The 16448-nt window shown below is 36.9% G+C and overlaps 1 protein-coding gene across 3 annotated transcripts in view; it reads right to left on the reverse strand.

Annotated features, from left to right (window-relative positions):
- SSBP2 (single stranded DNA binding protein 2) overlaps positions 1–16448 on the reverse strand; it is a 217034-nt gene that overhangs the window by 39999 nt on the left and 160587 nt on the right. For all 3 annotated transcript variants that reach the window (XM_076362395.1, XM_076362396.1, XM_076362394.1), the window contains 4 exons: positions 10860–10919; positions 7392–7458; positions 7134–7204; positions 3167–3234 (listed from right to left, as the gene is read on the reverse strand). In XM_076362395.1, coding sequence (XP_076218510.1) covers positions 3167–3234; positions 7134–7204; positions 7392–7458; positions 10860–10919 — 266 coding nt within the window. The remainder of the gene's footprint in view (positions 1–3166; positions 3235–7133; positions 7205–7391; positions 7459–10859; positions 10920–16448) is intronic.

Here is a 16448-nt window from a genome sequence, read left to right on the forward strand (position 1 = left end):
TTTGTTCCAAAGAGGACATTTTTCCACAAAGAAATAAAATCTTACTAAAAATGGCTACATCAAGTTTCAACTTAAAACCTTATAGCTAAAATAAAGTTATTTTGTAGAAGACCATAGGATATGTATCAGCTGTTTCAAACAGTAATCTGATAGGCAATAGTTATAATGGAGCAAGCAATTATTTAGCAGTATTACATTTTTGGAGTATTTGCTCCGGGACTGAAATACTGTCTATGGGCTCTCAAGCTGGTTGTTGCCATTTTTGACAATAAAGAACACTTTTTCATGCAGAAAAATGTAAAATTATATTTGGCAGATATTCTGCTCTTAACCACAACAGCTTCCTTTTGCGCTTTCCGAGGAGAAAAAGCTGGATTTTAAATGCCAACTGTTTTTGTAGAGTACAGATTTTTGTATTTTAACATTGCCAAAAATCCAAAAACATTGAATAGAACACTGAAAAATTTTCATGTAAGAAAAGGATATGGCTATGTAAAGACAAATGTACGTTACTATAAGGCAATAGTCTTATGTAGAGTTACGTGGTTTCCTAGAAATGTAAGTATACTAAATGGCTTACACTGTTATTTCTTAGCACTGTGCATTAGATAAACTGTAAGGGATAATACAAAGAACGCATTTAACACAGTTGGGTCCATCTATTGCCACTGCCCTCAGGTTATCCTTGGATGCACTCTGACTGATCCTGAATGCTGGAATTGACCAGACGAGTCTTCACTAAGATTTCAGTGTAAGGACAATTTTGACAGCAGTAACTTTACAGTAAGAAAAAACCCTGATGTCCTGGAAATACAATTAAAAGAAACCCAGACCATAGTCACCCATTTGTTTTCCTTTTGATCAGTATATGTCACTCCATTTGACAGAGGGGAAAAAAATACTCATCTTCATGGTAAAAAAATTATTCATGTAGTCAGGCATGCAATAACAGAGCTCCTTACAACGGTCTGTGATTCAGCCTGTAACACAGGTCAGGATACGCTATAGCATAATATTCCAGTACTAGCACTTTGGACTCTCTTATGCCTTTAAAGTGCATTGTAATAAGCAAAGGGACAGTATGAAGTCTTGTTCAAAACCAAGAAAGAGTATTCTGTTCCCACTTTCAGCTGAGCTGGAGTAAAGATGAGTTTGTTATGAAATGTAAAGGAGTGCAGTATATGCCTGGTAAGACATGGAGACAGCTATGGTTACCTACTTCATAATCATTGCTTCAGATCTTGTTCTTCTCAGAAGATCTATACTGTATCAAAGTTCATGAATTTCCCAAGTAAAGGACTCCAATTCATGGTGTCCCCTTCAAGAGGACATACAAGTTCAAAGGAAAATGTACTTCCCACATCACTGAATTAAAAGAACATCATCTATGTATGTTTACTGGCTGAACGCAAGATGAAATGTGGTTATTAAATGCTGCAATTTGGAAATGTTAGTATTTCGATCCATCTTCTCTCTTCCTGGCAGACCAGGAATTCTTTTTGTCATCCAGAAACCTGTTTTCTTATTTTTCCTATATAAACTCTCATTTATGTGGATAAGTAGCCTCAAAATATCTCACCTATCCTTAATTTTACTTCTACAATGTTTTATTTTAGAAAGTTAATTTTCTTTTCTTATAATTCAATCTCCTCCTGAGGACAATCTCTGTAGTGCTTATATTATATTCACACTGAATTTCAAATATCTAAATATTTTTTCTACATCAATTTTATTTAAAAGAAGAAATGCCTACCCTTGGGAAGGTTCCTAGAATTGTCTTGCGTCCAATATATGATGTCTATGATAGAGTAACACCCAACTTTACATTTTATTTTATTTGCTTCAAGAATTCAAGGTATGTCTGGAAATCAGAAGAAATTAAGGATATGGTGGATTAGATTTTTTTTTTTAACAGTATTATCGATCTCAATATCTTTTTTACTTTTTCAGATTGGTTACTCTCTACTTGAAATGAAAATTATCATCTCTCATTTATGTCTCCCATAAAAATAAGAGTAAAAATGGGTATAATGATAACAAGCATATATAAATCTTCACTGTGTTTTCTGTGTCAATCTGCTGAAAATTCATTCTTGAAAGACAAAGGTGTATAAGGAGTAAGAAAAGAACATGTACTAACTTCAGTAGAGGTAGGGCCATGATACAAGAATGACTTGATAATCTCTGGTCTGTGGTATGCTAAAGGTAACTATAGCAGCCCCTTAAAATTTGTGAATCTCTTAAGAGAGAAATCTAAATAATACAAGAAGCACCTTTTTTTTCCCCCAGGCTTGCTAATCATGTAAGCAACTCCAAGCAAGCAAAAGATTTCTCTAAAGTGCAGAAGATTGCTCATGCTGGGCCACGTGCTATGCTAAAATCTTCAGCTTAAATCTAGTCTACTCTAGATAGACTAATTTTACATCTGAAATTTTTCTACACACTTAGAAAGGGGGGTTGTCTACAGGTATAAAAGACATCATACACTCCTGTGACTAAATCCATGCCTGGAATAAATTGGTATAGCTTAACTGAACTCAGTCTATATCAATTTTTACCAAATGATGATCCAGTCCCAGAAGTACATAGAAACACTGAAAACCTTACACTCATATCTGTAATACTCTTCTATCTGTTCAGAGTGGAAATAAATGTAGTTATGGAAATAAAAACAGCAACAGAGAGAAAATCATCCACACTTCTTTCAAATATGTCTTTTTTTATAAATAGTTCTAGACAATGGTTTTATTTTGCTAAAATTATGTACTTCTTTATGTTGCAGAAAAGAACCATACTTGCACCATTCTTTACAAAATATTTAATCAGTAAAGTAAAAACATAAATGTAAATAATGTCATTTTTTTTAAAAATACATACAAGGATATATTGGTGACTATACTGACAAAATATTCCCAATTTTTAAACTTTGACCTGTGAAAGAAACTGAGTATTTGTACAGACTTGTACGGACAGCAAAGGCGCCTGTAAGAGATGCATGCAGAAGGAGGAAACTGCTGTGGGTTCACTTTTTTAAATTGCAGTTATTAATCATCAAAGCATGTTACTTATCAAAGCATGTTCTCCTTGTCTTATGTATCCCAAATGTTACTTCTACAACGAAATAATGATTTTTCTAAATATTATAAGATTTTATTATTGTGCTTACATGTTCATTCCAGGCATTCCCGGGCCACCTAAAGCATTCAGTGGGGGTCTCATTGCACCTCCATAGTTCTGCAATGATAACCAAGGGTCAGACTACCACAAAACAAAAAAACAAAACCAAAGAGGAGGGGGAAAGAGAGGACAGCAGGTTAATGATATCCCTACATAACTGCTGACTGGATAGGCCAATGTAATTCATTCTTTCAGGAGTTTCCATTGTTGACTTAAAAAAATAATACTGTTAACCCCAAGGAGAAAGAATTTCAAACAACAGAAATAGACTAAGAATACTTAAAATGTCGATTGTTTCAGGAGGAATTATTCACACATATAGAGGTCAAGTCAACAGTCAGCAAGGGGCAGGTTTTATAATGTATTCAACTTTTATACCGAGGGAGCTCATTCACAGTCAGAAACCTGGACTTAGATTCTAAGATTTCTACATCATGAAATTGAATTATTTTTCATTAGATTTTGTTAGGATATCAATAAATGCTTGTATAAAATTACACCATATGATATCACTTTTATAATATACAGCATGACCATCAGATTTCTCTTCTAATCAGTGAATTCTAATAAGTCTAGGGTAACTAATACGAAAAGTATTTAATATGATAATGAATGTCATAGCGATGCCAACAAATGAATTGCCCGATGCCTATAAAATCTGAGTTTCTGCTCTGATATTACGTTTAACTGTACTATTTACATGAGTAACTAAATCATTACCTATTTTTATTCAGAGGAATACAACCAGAACAGTCTATCTCACCTCACAATCATAATGCACTCCCTAATCTGTGTTAATCCTACTACATTTTTCTGATATTTCAAAAGAATGGGTAATAGTAATTTCTCTAAAATGAACAGCTGTGCATTTTGGAAGGAGGGGGAGGGATAAAGAAGTGATTTACTTTAAAAAAATTTAGGTCATTGTTGCAGTCTATTTTCCAATAATAAAACTAATACAGTCTATTTCATGTATAGTATACTACAGACTGCATAAACTGTACGACTCCAGCTTATGGGTGTTCTCTATATTGGTCTGATTCACAAAACCATATAAACATGAAGTCATGAATACATGGGAGAAATCCAATAGTGATATTCAAAGTGTGGATCTGGTGTTGTTTATACCTTGACTGATATGACATATCAGTTATCTAGAACTGATCTAGAACTGATCTATAAGTAGGAGAGGAGGCTCTGTTGCTGCAAACAAAACCCCCAAACTTAAAATTTTCTTCATTGTTAATAATCCTAAAAGTGTCCCATCGATAGCTGGTTTGCAAGAATACAACCAGAGGCTGCAAACATATGTCCTCTTCCAGACCCAACAGTGCCACCTGAAGATAGTATTATCCACAGCTGCTGGTCATCCATCACTACTCATTCTTGCCTTTTTGTGGGCAGCCGGTGGACCAATTGGTGCACATGCTCAGGCAAAAGTCAGCCAGATTAACTCAAACCTGTTTAACCTAGGTTATCCTAGATGATTTTGCCTGAGCAACTCCTCTGTCAGAACTGTACGGCAGTAACTGGTGGATAGTCAAAGCAGCTGGGGACAGTAACATCCCCAGCTGGCACTACTGGATCTGGAAGAGAACACATTCTGACTGTAACAGAACAGCAGTTCCGTATCTGTTTTATTTCATTTTTCCATCTTGGTGTGGAGGGCTGAGCCATTCTCCCTATTTGGTCTGTCTGGTATCTCCCCTCTTTACTTTAATTCAGGAATCTTTTGTGTGGACCAGGGTTAAAGATCTCTGTGGAATCCTGCAGGACTGGAAGAATCCTAATCAAATGTACTTCTAATTACTGCTAATTCTAATCAAATGTACTCCTTCATCCTAAAATAGGAGCGCTTTCATTAAGGCTACCAATATACACCTTCTTTCAGCTGCAGCTATGCTCTCTGCAGAATTTAGTGCCCCAATTTTTTCCTTACAGCTTTTCACTCAAAGTCACCACCACCACTGTTTATCTGGTAGCTGAGTTGTTCATAAAAGTGCTCCCTAACATCAGGTGGACAAAATAAGCCAGATTAGCCAAGGCTTTTTTCTTAAATATTTAAGATGACCTGATTCTTTTTGACTAGAAAGCATTAGGGAGCACGTGGGAGGCTCACCAGCAGATATGAAGGATGGGGAGAAGTAGCGGTCAACACACTGGAGGTAGTACCCCATTCATCTAGCACAACTACAGCTTGAAAAAAGCCTGAACCTAATTCTTTGGAGCTTTTCACAGATTCAAGCATTTACAACCATCCACTGCTTTTTGCTTCATGTTATTTAGTTTGAAACAGTCTAGAATCATAAAATACAAAACTGAGGTAAATTTTCTGTAAGTTTTCAAGCATATGCATGCTATACTTGCTACACTGGACATAAGCATTTCTTTATCAGCACATTAAGTGTTTTGCAAGTTGATTGTCTGTGCAGCAAGGTAGCAGGGCCTCCCACTATGGGCACACCTAAGTCAACTTTACAGCACTGTAGCAAGAGGACGTTAAAAGTAGGTGTGAAAGATTCACCAAACTTGGTTTTAGAAATGCATTCTGAGAAGATCCTAAGTGCCAGATACAAAGATAGATAATGATTCATTTATAGAAAAGATTTATTTCTGAACTTAAATTTTGTGTAGATTAGCTATGTTTTTCCCCATTTTAAGAGGATGTTCAGTACAAGAAAGAAGAACCTTACAAAAACACTGGATTTTAAAGAGACAGCAAAAACAGAAAAATTATCCTTATAAAAACTGGCATGAGATTTGCCTGCTGTGTGACTAATGGTGCTGCATAAAGAATCAGTTCAATCTCATATAGCAGCATTGCAAAGCTTTTCTTTCTACCTCCAAAAGGCAAATGGTAAATATACTTCAATGCTACAGAAAAAATAACAAATGTATTTACAAATGGTTTGTTGGTCACACAGCAGATGTTGCGTAGAACTGCACAACTGGTTTCTACCAAGAAGACCCAAAATTGTAAAGACAGTTATGAACAGATTTGAAAGGCAAAGCTATTTAATAATTTAAAATTCAGTTGCTATTCCAAGGAACAAAGAAGTCACTGGAGAGATTATCTGAAATGGGGAAGTAACAATGCAAAGTGTGGCCCCAATAAGCACACCATAAAACAAAATACTGGCAACACCGGTATGAACCACCACGACCTAAATTTTCTCTCACTGAGAGCACTGACAAAATACAGAATCTTTTGGATTCATATTTCAGGTATGCATCAGAATTAATTTGTTTTCTGCCTTAGTTTACTGTTGAAAGGTGAGACTGACAAATATCCACTCGTATTTTCATACTTTTGAAGAAAGAGCCTATGAACAATTATGACCAGGTCAGCACCATGGAGAAGGCTGATTCTTGCAATCCAAGGTTGCTTTGCTCGTCAAAAACAGAGCTAGACAGATGCTTGTGATTGACAAGGGGGAGAAATGGCAGCATGAACTTCTCATTTTACATTAAAATCTCTCTAGCACTCACCAAGAATCTAGATCAATAGTGGATGAAAGAAAAATTTTACAGAATTTTGGGGGGTATTTTTGGTACAAAGAGTTTGCCTAAGTTAGAAGTATTAATCCTTTCCTCCTGAGCAGCATAGTCAATTAGGTCGGGAGAATGAGGAAACACCTATTCGATCCTTGATCTCCTTTACAAATGTCAGCCTTTTATTACAACATACACTGGCTGTAGGACAAACATAACTTTTCTGAAATAAGCAAGTTAAGGGATTCCTCTTTTAATTTCAAATCTTAATTACAATGACTGATGTTTTCATTTTAGACTTTGCACAGCTGCAACTCAGAAATAATTTTTGTAAAATAGAAAGTTTATTTTAAAATGGGATTAAAAGAACAAGTCCTGGCCATCTTCAAGCTATGGAAAGCCAGAGTAATATAGTATAAGTATAGGCCTATCAATAAAAATGGGTATCTATCTGTGGAAGGTACCTGTGGTCCTAACGGAACCATTCCTCTTGGAGGAGTCATTCTCTGCATTGGCCCACCCATGTTTGGATGTCCTGCAAATAAAATTATGTAACTTTAAAAACTGCAATACACAAGCACCTTCTAAAACAACTTTAACAAATCATTCCTTTTTAATTAACAAAAAGCTTAAAAAGCTGTAGTAAGCTTTGAAACACAGAAAGGAAGACGCGAGTTTGAGAAGACAGTGCTTTTGATGGTCCAAATAATTATTTCATTCACCTTGCTGCCGTGTTGGGTCCATCCCGCTAGGCAATAATGGCTGACTTCCTGGGACACCTCCGAGTGCCTGCAGGCATAGAAACCGTATGTTAAAAGCATATAATGCTTTGAAATTTATGTTAAAGACATAATGCAGATATTTTGTTTTTAATTCCCGGATGTTTCTTCTGAGACAACAGTAATGTGGAAGAGTTAACTTTCCTAAATGCCCTAACTAAATGTCCTAAGTGCCTAACTAAACTGAAAGTCCTGAATGTCCTACCACCCTGACTATGGATTTGCATGGACAAACTCTTGGACTTCTGTGGAATTATGTATAAATAATCTCCAAAATATAATCACCTAATTTGCCTTCCCCCCCACAATACTTCCTTCACTTTAGCTTACCTATTATTTAACCTCCAAACACTGCCTTTTTCTTGGGTAATTTGGGTGGCAATTTATCCAAAGCTTATATTGCTACAGTTTTCCCTTTTAACCATTATTTTAACAGTTGCTTTCAGAGGTCAAGATGCAGACACTGATGTTCTCTGAGAGTGAGCCGTAACTGAGCCAACCATACAGCATTCACAGGATATGGATAATTAGGGCTGTGATGTGGGGGACATTTTATCTTCCACTCTGCCTTACTCTTGAAGGGCATCAATGCCAAGATAAGCTTATTATTCATCTACAGGAGATAACAACAGTCACAAAACTTGCTCCTAAATCTTGCCTTCAAGCATGAAGGTACATAGTGTTGTTACTTCACCTCTGGTCCAAATCAAACGCATTGCTTTTATGTCCCCACATTTTAATCTGCCCTTTGGGTTTATAGAAAGTGAATTAGGTGTAAGGCTAATTTCTACAGTCTCTTACCTATAGTTTAGTCAACTAGAAAAATGTTTTTATGAATGGATCTTTGTAGCTGATCCACTAGCATTTCAGAACAACACCACGTTTTCAGTAAAAATTTATCCAGAGTGAGTAAATCTGTTTCTATGAAAGTAATCTACTCAGGCAACACAGGTATTGCTTACTGTGGGAATGGATAAGTTACTCGACCTGGAAATACTGTAGTAGTCTTGAATACGTACAAAGGGGAACCTATCTGCAAGTATTATACAGTTTGTTTCCACAAGAAGTAGGAAATTCAAAATTAAGATGCACGTTATTACCTCAAAGGTAATACAGTCAAAAGTTACTGAACTGCAAGATTAATGGAATAAACAAATAATCTGAGGCGACATCATTTAAATCAGAGTTTTACATGTACTTCAGTGGCTTGAAGTCTGGGCAATACATAAGAACAATACATTAAGTGCACGAAGAAGTGTCAAATACTAGCAAAGCAGGAACTGGTCACTTCTGGCAGAGATGGCAGGTGACACGCAAGGACATGGAGGCATTTGCTGCTGTGAGCACATGTGACCAAAGACTTAACTCACGCAGTCATTACAGTGCAGATCATTACATGAGGATCTGTGGTTCCTTTCTAACACGTCATACCACTTTTCAAGAAAACCAAGTGTACCTGCACAGCACAATGCATTGCCAACAGCAAATACCTTTGTAGGGCTTGATCTTGTAGGATGTGATCGAGTACTGGAGGCAACTTAAGAGGCACTCGTGCGGCACTTGGTAGGTATTAACTTTCCTTGCTACAAAACCTAGATCCAGCTCAGATAACCCTTACACAGCACTGGACTGTGCTGTGCACGCATGCCCTGTGTTACCCTTCCTTGCCTAAGAAACACAATCCCTACTGCAAGGCATTAAGGAATAGTTATAGTTACAGTGGGAATTTTAACTCTGATTTTACTGACTTCCATCTAATCAAAATTTCAGCCTTAAAGCTGCACTACAATAGTTTATTACTTCCACACACTGCCCAGCTATACTGTAACTTAAATAATGGCAGTGTTGTAAAAAGCAGTAATTCATGAATGCGGCATAATGTAAATGAATAGCAAGAGCTGTAATTCACTAAGATTATGTGATTATATTACAGCTCTGAACTGAAAGTATCACAATGTGCAGACAAAACCACTTCTGAAACTAAAACTGCAGGTTGGCAGTGCTTTCACAGCACTCACCACATCCAGTTTCTACCTGCCAGTATTTACAGTGTTCAGAAACATAGAAAGAGAAACAAAGGAATATGTGAAACCCAAACACTGGTGTATCTCTGGCTAAGATATTACTGAAAGGTGCAAAAATCAGGAAGTTATTTTGTACTGAGTTACAGTATGTCTGTAGCAAGTATTTAACTAAAGTGCTAATGACATTGCACTCTTACGTTGTCCCTTGATGATCATTTCAGCAAGGTTAATTAAGTCACCTATCTCCCTTGTGAGAAAGTAGCTATGGTACAGGTAACTTAACCTGCTCCCAAACATCACCATGTTTGATGTAGAGGAATATCTGAAGAAGTCTTGCCACCTGATATATCCAGCTTATTAAAATTTAAACTTCATAGTTTCTGGCAATATTGTGCCAGTGCTAAAGACAAGTTTGTTGACATTGTGTTATACAGATATAAAAAATAGCCAGAACTGAGTTTGGGGCATGAAAGTCTCCTCATCAAGTTGTGACAAGAAGAAAGGCAGTCCTGGAAGTTTAAGTTGGACCAAAACACCCATTCCATCTATCCTATCAACCTTTCCCAAGATTGCAAATGACAGTTTTTCTTTCAGAGATCCACTGATATTTTTCTGTCTGCTTATCTTTAACTTTTCATCTGCTGACAACCGCTTTCTCCTCCTCTATCTGCACTGTGGAGAACTTAAAAATACAAATGCTATCTGCTTCCAGAACCATCTTTTCACAGATGGGCCAATAAAGGTCTCTGCTGATGAACAGCAGCTCATTACTCATTCTTGTTACACTGGCATGCATATCCTTTGATGGAGATGAGAGAAAATTGGGAATTCGATGCTTTTATAAAGTCCTCAGAGTGTCTATAAGAGCCATAAAGCACTTTATGATATGTTTCTCACCAATAATCTCCATATTTACTATGAGATAAATATACTTCATATATCCAACAAAGAATAGGAGGGAGCCGTGCATTTTACGTAGAATTAAGTAAAAAAATTCTCAGAGCTAACTGGTTCATGTGGTTAGGAAACTTTAGAGAGTGTAACAGTTATGGGGACATTCTGCCTTCACCTCAGAGCAGGCAGCGTTGGCTAGCTGAGGTTAATGCAGCACCACACAAGGCAACTATATCCTCCCTCTGCCAACAGGCTTAACGCACAGTAAATTTTGAGGTGTAGACACTAATTCAGCATAGGAAAGTGAGCTGGGAGTGGCATGGCCACACCTTATCAAAAGAACTAATTTCATGGTCAGACAAAATGGGGTGGAGAGGGACTGAGTGAGTTTTGTAGCCAACGAGCCATTGGTAGCCAAGACGACAACATTCCCTGTTCCCACCACTGCACCATCACCCTGGACCACAACGGTGCATAAGTGATAAAATCTTACCTGATTGGGTATTCTTAAAGGTGGCCTTGGACCTCCAGGGTACCGAGGGGACATGAAAGGCTATGAAAAAAAGAAATACTGCTAAGTAATTCAACTTAGCTTGTAAATACCACATGGAGTCACTGGACGTATGGCTTCTGCCATGCTCACACCTCAAGCATCCCGCTTAAATACTTCCACAGAGCGTTCAGTATGTTATTCCACAATGTTTAGCAGAACTAAATAAATTTAGAGAATCTTAGTGAATGCATCTATCAAGGTCTATTATTTAGAACTTTGTTACAGCAGTTGTGAATGCAGAATATAAACAACTTAATGTGCTGACAGTGAAGAATAATAAACCATTTAGATCATATAATCACACATCTATACTTTCCACTGGAGAAGGGGCAAAGATAGGAACCCTGGAACAGAAAACAAAAATGTTCTTGGGAGAGTCAAGAGGTAAGTAACAGCATAATAATTCACAAATAATTTCCATTCACTTTTTCATAATAATACAGTAAAATGTAATACAAGATTTAACCTGTGAGGGCACAGATTTCAAGTTTATATTGTAAATATTTACAAGTTTGGTGGTTCCATTAACCATATTAATTCAATGTTGCACTCCTCCCACCCCTCCATATTTAACTCCCTGCTCACACAGTAAATCTCCTCTCTCAAAACCACATTTATACCCAAATCTGTCATACTGCCCTGTACCTTGTGAGGTTCCAGTGGCTCTTGGCTACCACTATTCTACTTCACAGCCCACAAACAAGGTCAGTCCCTTATGATAAACAAATGGTAGTACCAGCAAATACATTTAACATCTCTACGTATTCCATCCCAAAGTGTGACAATAATCTAGAAATCTAAAAAGCTGGGAGATTAGTGGCAAGTGTTGAGATCTACAGGAAAAAGGCACAAACATCTGACTAAACAGATGATGAAGAGGATCATTTTGGCAAGCAAGTGTACCTGTAACTCCAGAAGAAAATGAAGAGCTAAAAATATGCTTTGACTGTGAACACAGGGACAAAAAAGACTGATTCTTTATATTGTGAAAGAGGAACTCACTTCTGTTCATGACACTGCCACTGGAGACAAGGGAGAGATAAAGGAAAGGAGTCTTTTGGGACTTCCCAGGAGCAATCTCTGATGACAAATGAGCTGCTGCACGTTTAAACCCACTCTTGGCATCTCTTTGAAAAGAAAGAAATATACCTACACAGGCATCATCTAGTCAGCTGTAGCTAAGGACCACTGGCAGATCACTAAAACTCTATGATCAACATCACTGTTTCACAAATTAATGGTATATTTCAGCTCCATCAGCAGCACTGTGTTATAAACTAAAACGCCTGTGATCATCAATGCTAGCAATGCATGTATTAATAGTAGCAATAGCTAGCAAAAGAATTACAATTATTTTACCAATAATTAGTAATGGAATATTTCCTATGATCTTGCATAAAAAAATTTAACAAAACCTTTCAGATCTCAAAATCAGATGAAAGCTGAAATAATGTAACCTACATAAACACGCATTCAAAATAGGTACTAGAAAGCAATTTAAAATACAGAGGGTTTACAAACTGGAGAAGAAAGTTCAATGACAATTGGAAAAGATTACTTTAATAAAAAAGGCATTTGAAATTATGTGCTATAGAAGAGGGAGGCTTCTTCATGCCCTCTCTCTGATGCTGAGATTCTCTGACAAGAAAGAAAGAAAAAAGGGTCGTGTATGTGGTGAAGGGTGTAAACATGCAGGCCCTTGTAAAGCAGTAAAAGTGAGAGGAAAATAGAATTTCAACAATTTCCATAAAGGTCAACCAAGTGCATTGTAAGGAGTGCAGCACACTCTAGTGAGTATCTTGGATTTGGTTTACCTCATTCAGCAAATGAAACCTTAACTTTATTTACAGTTGTACAGCTCGTAAGAGGGAAATGAGCAGTGTCTCTCAAGTCAACCGTACCTTAATGTAGAATCACACTACTAATATTAGTATATAATAGTGTGTTATTGGCAGAACATCTGCTCCTTTCAAGCAGGATGGAAATCTGCTTGTCCCCTCTCTTCCCAGTGGGTTCACCTTTCTATGCAGTTTATAAAAATACCTAAAAACATTTTTTTTGTATAGAATTTAAATTCTATTAAGAAAGCTGAAACAAATGCCCCACTGCATTAAGGAGAGAAAGAGGCTTACTCATATAAAGTTGCAATTTCACTTTTCAAAATATGACTTTTATTGTTTCTAATGCCTGACAATTTGAGTCAGTCAATTTGGTTTGCTGTGCCCCCGAGGTCAGTAGCTGCTTCAGATTTTTGAGAAGGTCTGGATCTAGGTAGGTCTTAAGTCTATTTAGTAAAAGCCTCACAGAGTAAGTCTAGGATTCTTCTCTGAAATTATGTATGTCAAGATTATTTTTTTTTTTTTTAGGCATTGTTTCCTAGGCAGGCATCAAAGCAGACTTTGATTTGAGAGCCAGTGCATCTATTCTTAACTGACTTGTTAGTTCATTGCATGGAATAACTACAGGAGCCTCTTTGATGCAACTCTGTCTTACAAGAAGGTTTATATACTGTAAATATTTATGTATCTATGTATTCCCCTTAAACATGTTTGTGGAAGTGTTTAAAACTTCTCCTACTCTTTAAGCTACTGAACCCAAGTGGAACTGCAACAAATGACTTCATCTAGTAAATTCCAAGTAATTCTTACGGTTCTTGATGATCCATGGATACAAACACTGCACAGTTCTATAGGCAGGAAAATATATGAACAACTGGGAAGCACAACTAATGTTTTGATGAATATAAGTATGAATAAAGGTCTACATAGCATTGCAGAAAATGGTGAGATAGTGACGTTCAATTCTAAAACATTTTATGCTCTTTTGGACCAAGATTTAGTACTTAAGTTTACCACAAAAATTCTACCACTAAAAAGAAAAACTTACATATTCTCATTTTTATGCCAGCTACTAAACTTCTCCCTCTCCATCACCAATATCATGTTTGTCCACAAAAAGTTCTACTGAGATGTATTAAGACAACAAAGAAATTCTGTCAAACGTTTTAATGAAAATAAATTAAATATGAACAGCTTTTCACTTCGTTGGGACCATTTTTTTCAAGTCTCCCACACACACATTATTAAGCACCAGGCATTCTGAAAGACATGAACTCAAGCTGTAGGCACTTTTTGACTCATGTTGTTTTGCTACATCCTTTGTAATTAATAAGAGCAGCTGACATTTAGTCTCTGATCTAGTTTTACTTTATTGTTAAGAGTTGCTGAAATGACCATGGCTTGGGGAGGAACCACTGTGGACTTACATTTCTTACAGCTAGTAGGTCTCTTTCCTTGACTTCTTGGAAACTTTTTCTTCCCCTTCTCTTAACGATATGTCAGCACACACATCACAGAAAGTAATGGGTTCAAAATACGGGCACTAAATTAAAATCAGTGATCACAGATTTTGAACTGGTCGGTGTAGCACTTGTCTTCTGAAGACAAAAAATAAATTCTTCGCATGTTGAAGACTTGGACATTTCTGCCTGCTACCTCAGCCTTGTGTCAATTCAAAATTCGGCATCTTGATAGTCGGAAAGCTTTAATGGATCCCCACACTAAATTCTCAGCAAGACAGACTCCTTATTCGTCTCAGAGTTCAGCATGGGGGACTGGATAGGTGCCACGCCGATGCATCAAATACTTCCTTGCTTACCCCAGCTAGCAGGTAGGGAGAGGGCTGTCAGCAATGCACAAAGTACAAGAGCACTTCTTCCACCTAAGGATTATAGATATGACTCTTCAAAAAACAGTCAGGGTAAAAATAGAAAGAAATAATTAAGCTGGAAAAATATGCCAGAAGATAGGTAACGTGATTTAATAATGCAGCAGTAACTTCAGCTATTGGGTAGGAAGAAGACAGAGGGGCAAACAATATTATCTCCTAGAGCCCTCTCTGTGCAAAAGGATATAGGATACTCTTCAAATAATGTATCTGGCTTTTCAGGGCCAGATCTTGCTGAAGATGTTGCAAAGCCTGTCTAAGGGAAACCAATCTCTTGAAGCTGATCTGCTGAGGAGGAAGGGTGTTACCAGAGTGGTTCCATCCCACAGTAATTTCCAGGTGCTGAAATGGCTCTCAAGGGTTTCCAGTCACTGTTGCAGCCTTCAAGTCCCTCTAATCTGCAACAGGGACATTACACCAAGTATGAGGAGGTGTAAACAACACTAGTGCGCACTACCCTAAGCTACAACTAACTTCTCAAATGGAGTTCAGGAACTGACACACATACTATGTATTAAGAAAAGAAAAAAAAAAACCCAAATCCCAAACAAAAAAACAAACCAAAACAAAATTCAAAACAAAAAAAAGGTAAAAAGAAAAAAAAAACATCATGAAGAAAACAAAATAACAGGTAAGAACGTCGTATCTAAGCCACAACTGAGATGGAGATGCCACCAGCGTTTGAAAACATGTGTCATGCAAGTTGCAGCAACAGCAGAAGATTCTGGTAACTGTTTTGGAGAACAGCCAACTAAACACATCTGCAAACACCAGTATACTGTAATTACTGCCTTCAGGTATAAAACTCAGTAATTTGGTATCACATAAAGCATCTTGAAAGCTGCTGTCATGTAGCTGAGACCAAAGGAATATAAACAGAAGCTTCTACTAAACTGGGTGAAAAATGAAGCCAGAGAGAAAAAACCTTTTGTGTAGTCACCACAGAATATATGTATTTATCAACTTAAAGTGAAAAAAAAACCCACCTAAAAGGAGAAAAGTACTTAAAAAAAACCCCTAAAAAAATACTAAAAGAAGAGACTACACAAAATAAAATCAAGATGTGAAATGTTAAATTTAGTAAGCTCCCTGCTCTTATTTATAGCATCCTATCACATCGAATTGTTAAAAATACTTAAAAAGAAGTAAAGTTCAAGAACTTGAATGATGGTGCCACATGTTCTAGTACGTTTCATTACCCTCCTGCTAAAGAAAGAATCCGATTGTCTACAGGGAGAGTAAAGGGTATCTTATAAACTGTGTATTTAATACAATTTTGCGAGTTGTGTGGGCATGTGTACATGTACAATGTAAAAATCTTGTAAAATACTATTTTTCTTAATCCCTGGGAACACAGAGGGACAAGCAGATAATAAGTTTCTCAGCAGGGAAAGTCTTTGAAGAAGCAACGTTCAAGCACAGTAGTCTCACTGGCCACATTTTGGTTCCAGTGTTCAGGAAAATGATTTCACAAAAAATATCCACCAGGAAGCTGATGACATAAAGGCACAGAAGCTGGCACCTTCCTCTGCCAGTTATATATTTCTTACTCTGTCTTTTTTTAGTTGTTTGGGTGACTCTAGAATATGGTATGTTTTAGTTTTATTGTACCTAATACTGGTGGAATAAAAGAATTTAAAAGATGGTGTTCCACTAAGTATGACAGATTTCAATAAATCTGTTTTTCTTTAAATTTACTTTCCTTCCAAAAGCTGGGAATATAATTTACTCGCCTCCAAATATGGGAGTGGGTGGGTGGGTGTGTTTTCATTGACATTTTTATCCTTTTTTTACTCATACTGT

Source organism: Aptenodytes patagonicus, chromosome Z, assembly GCF_965638725.1.
Source record: "Aptenodytes patagonicus chromosome Z, bAptPat1.pri.cur, whole genome shotgun sequence".
In the NCBI taxonomy this organism is placed as follows: Eukaryota; Metazoa; Chordata; class Aves; order Sphenisciformes; family Spheniscidae; genus Aptenodytes; species Aptenodytes patagonicus.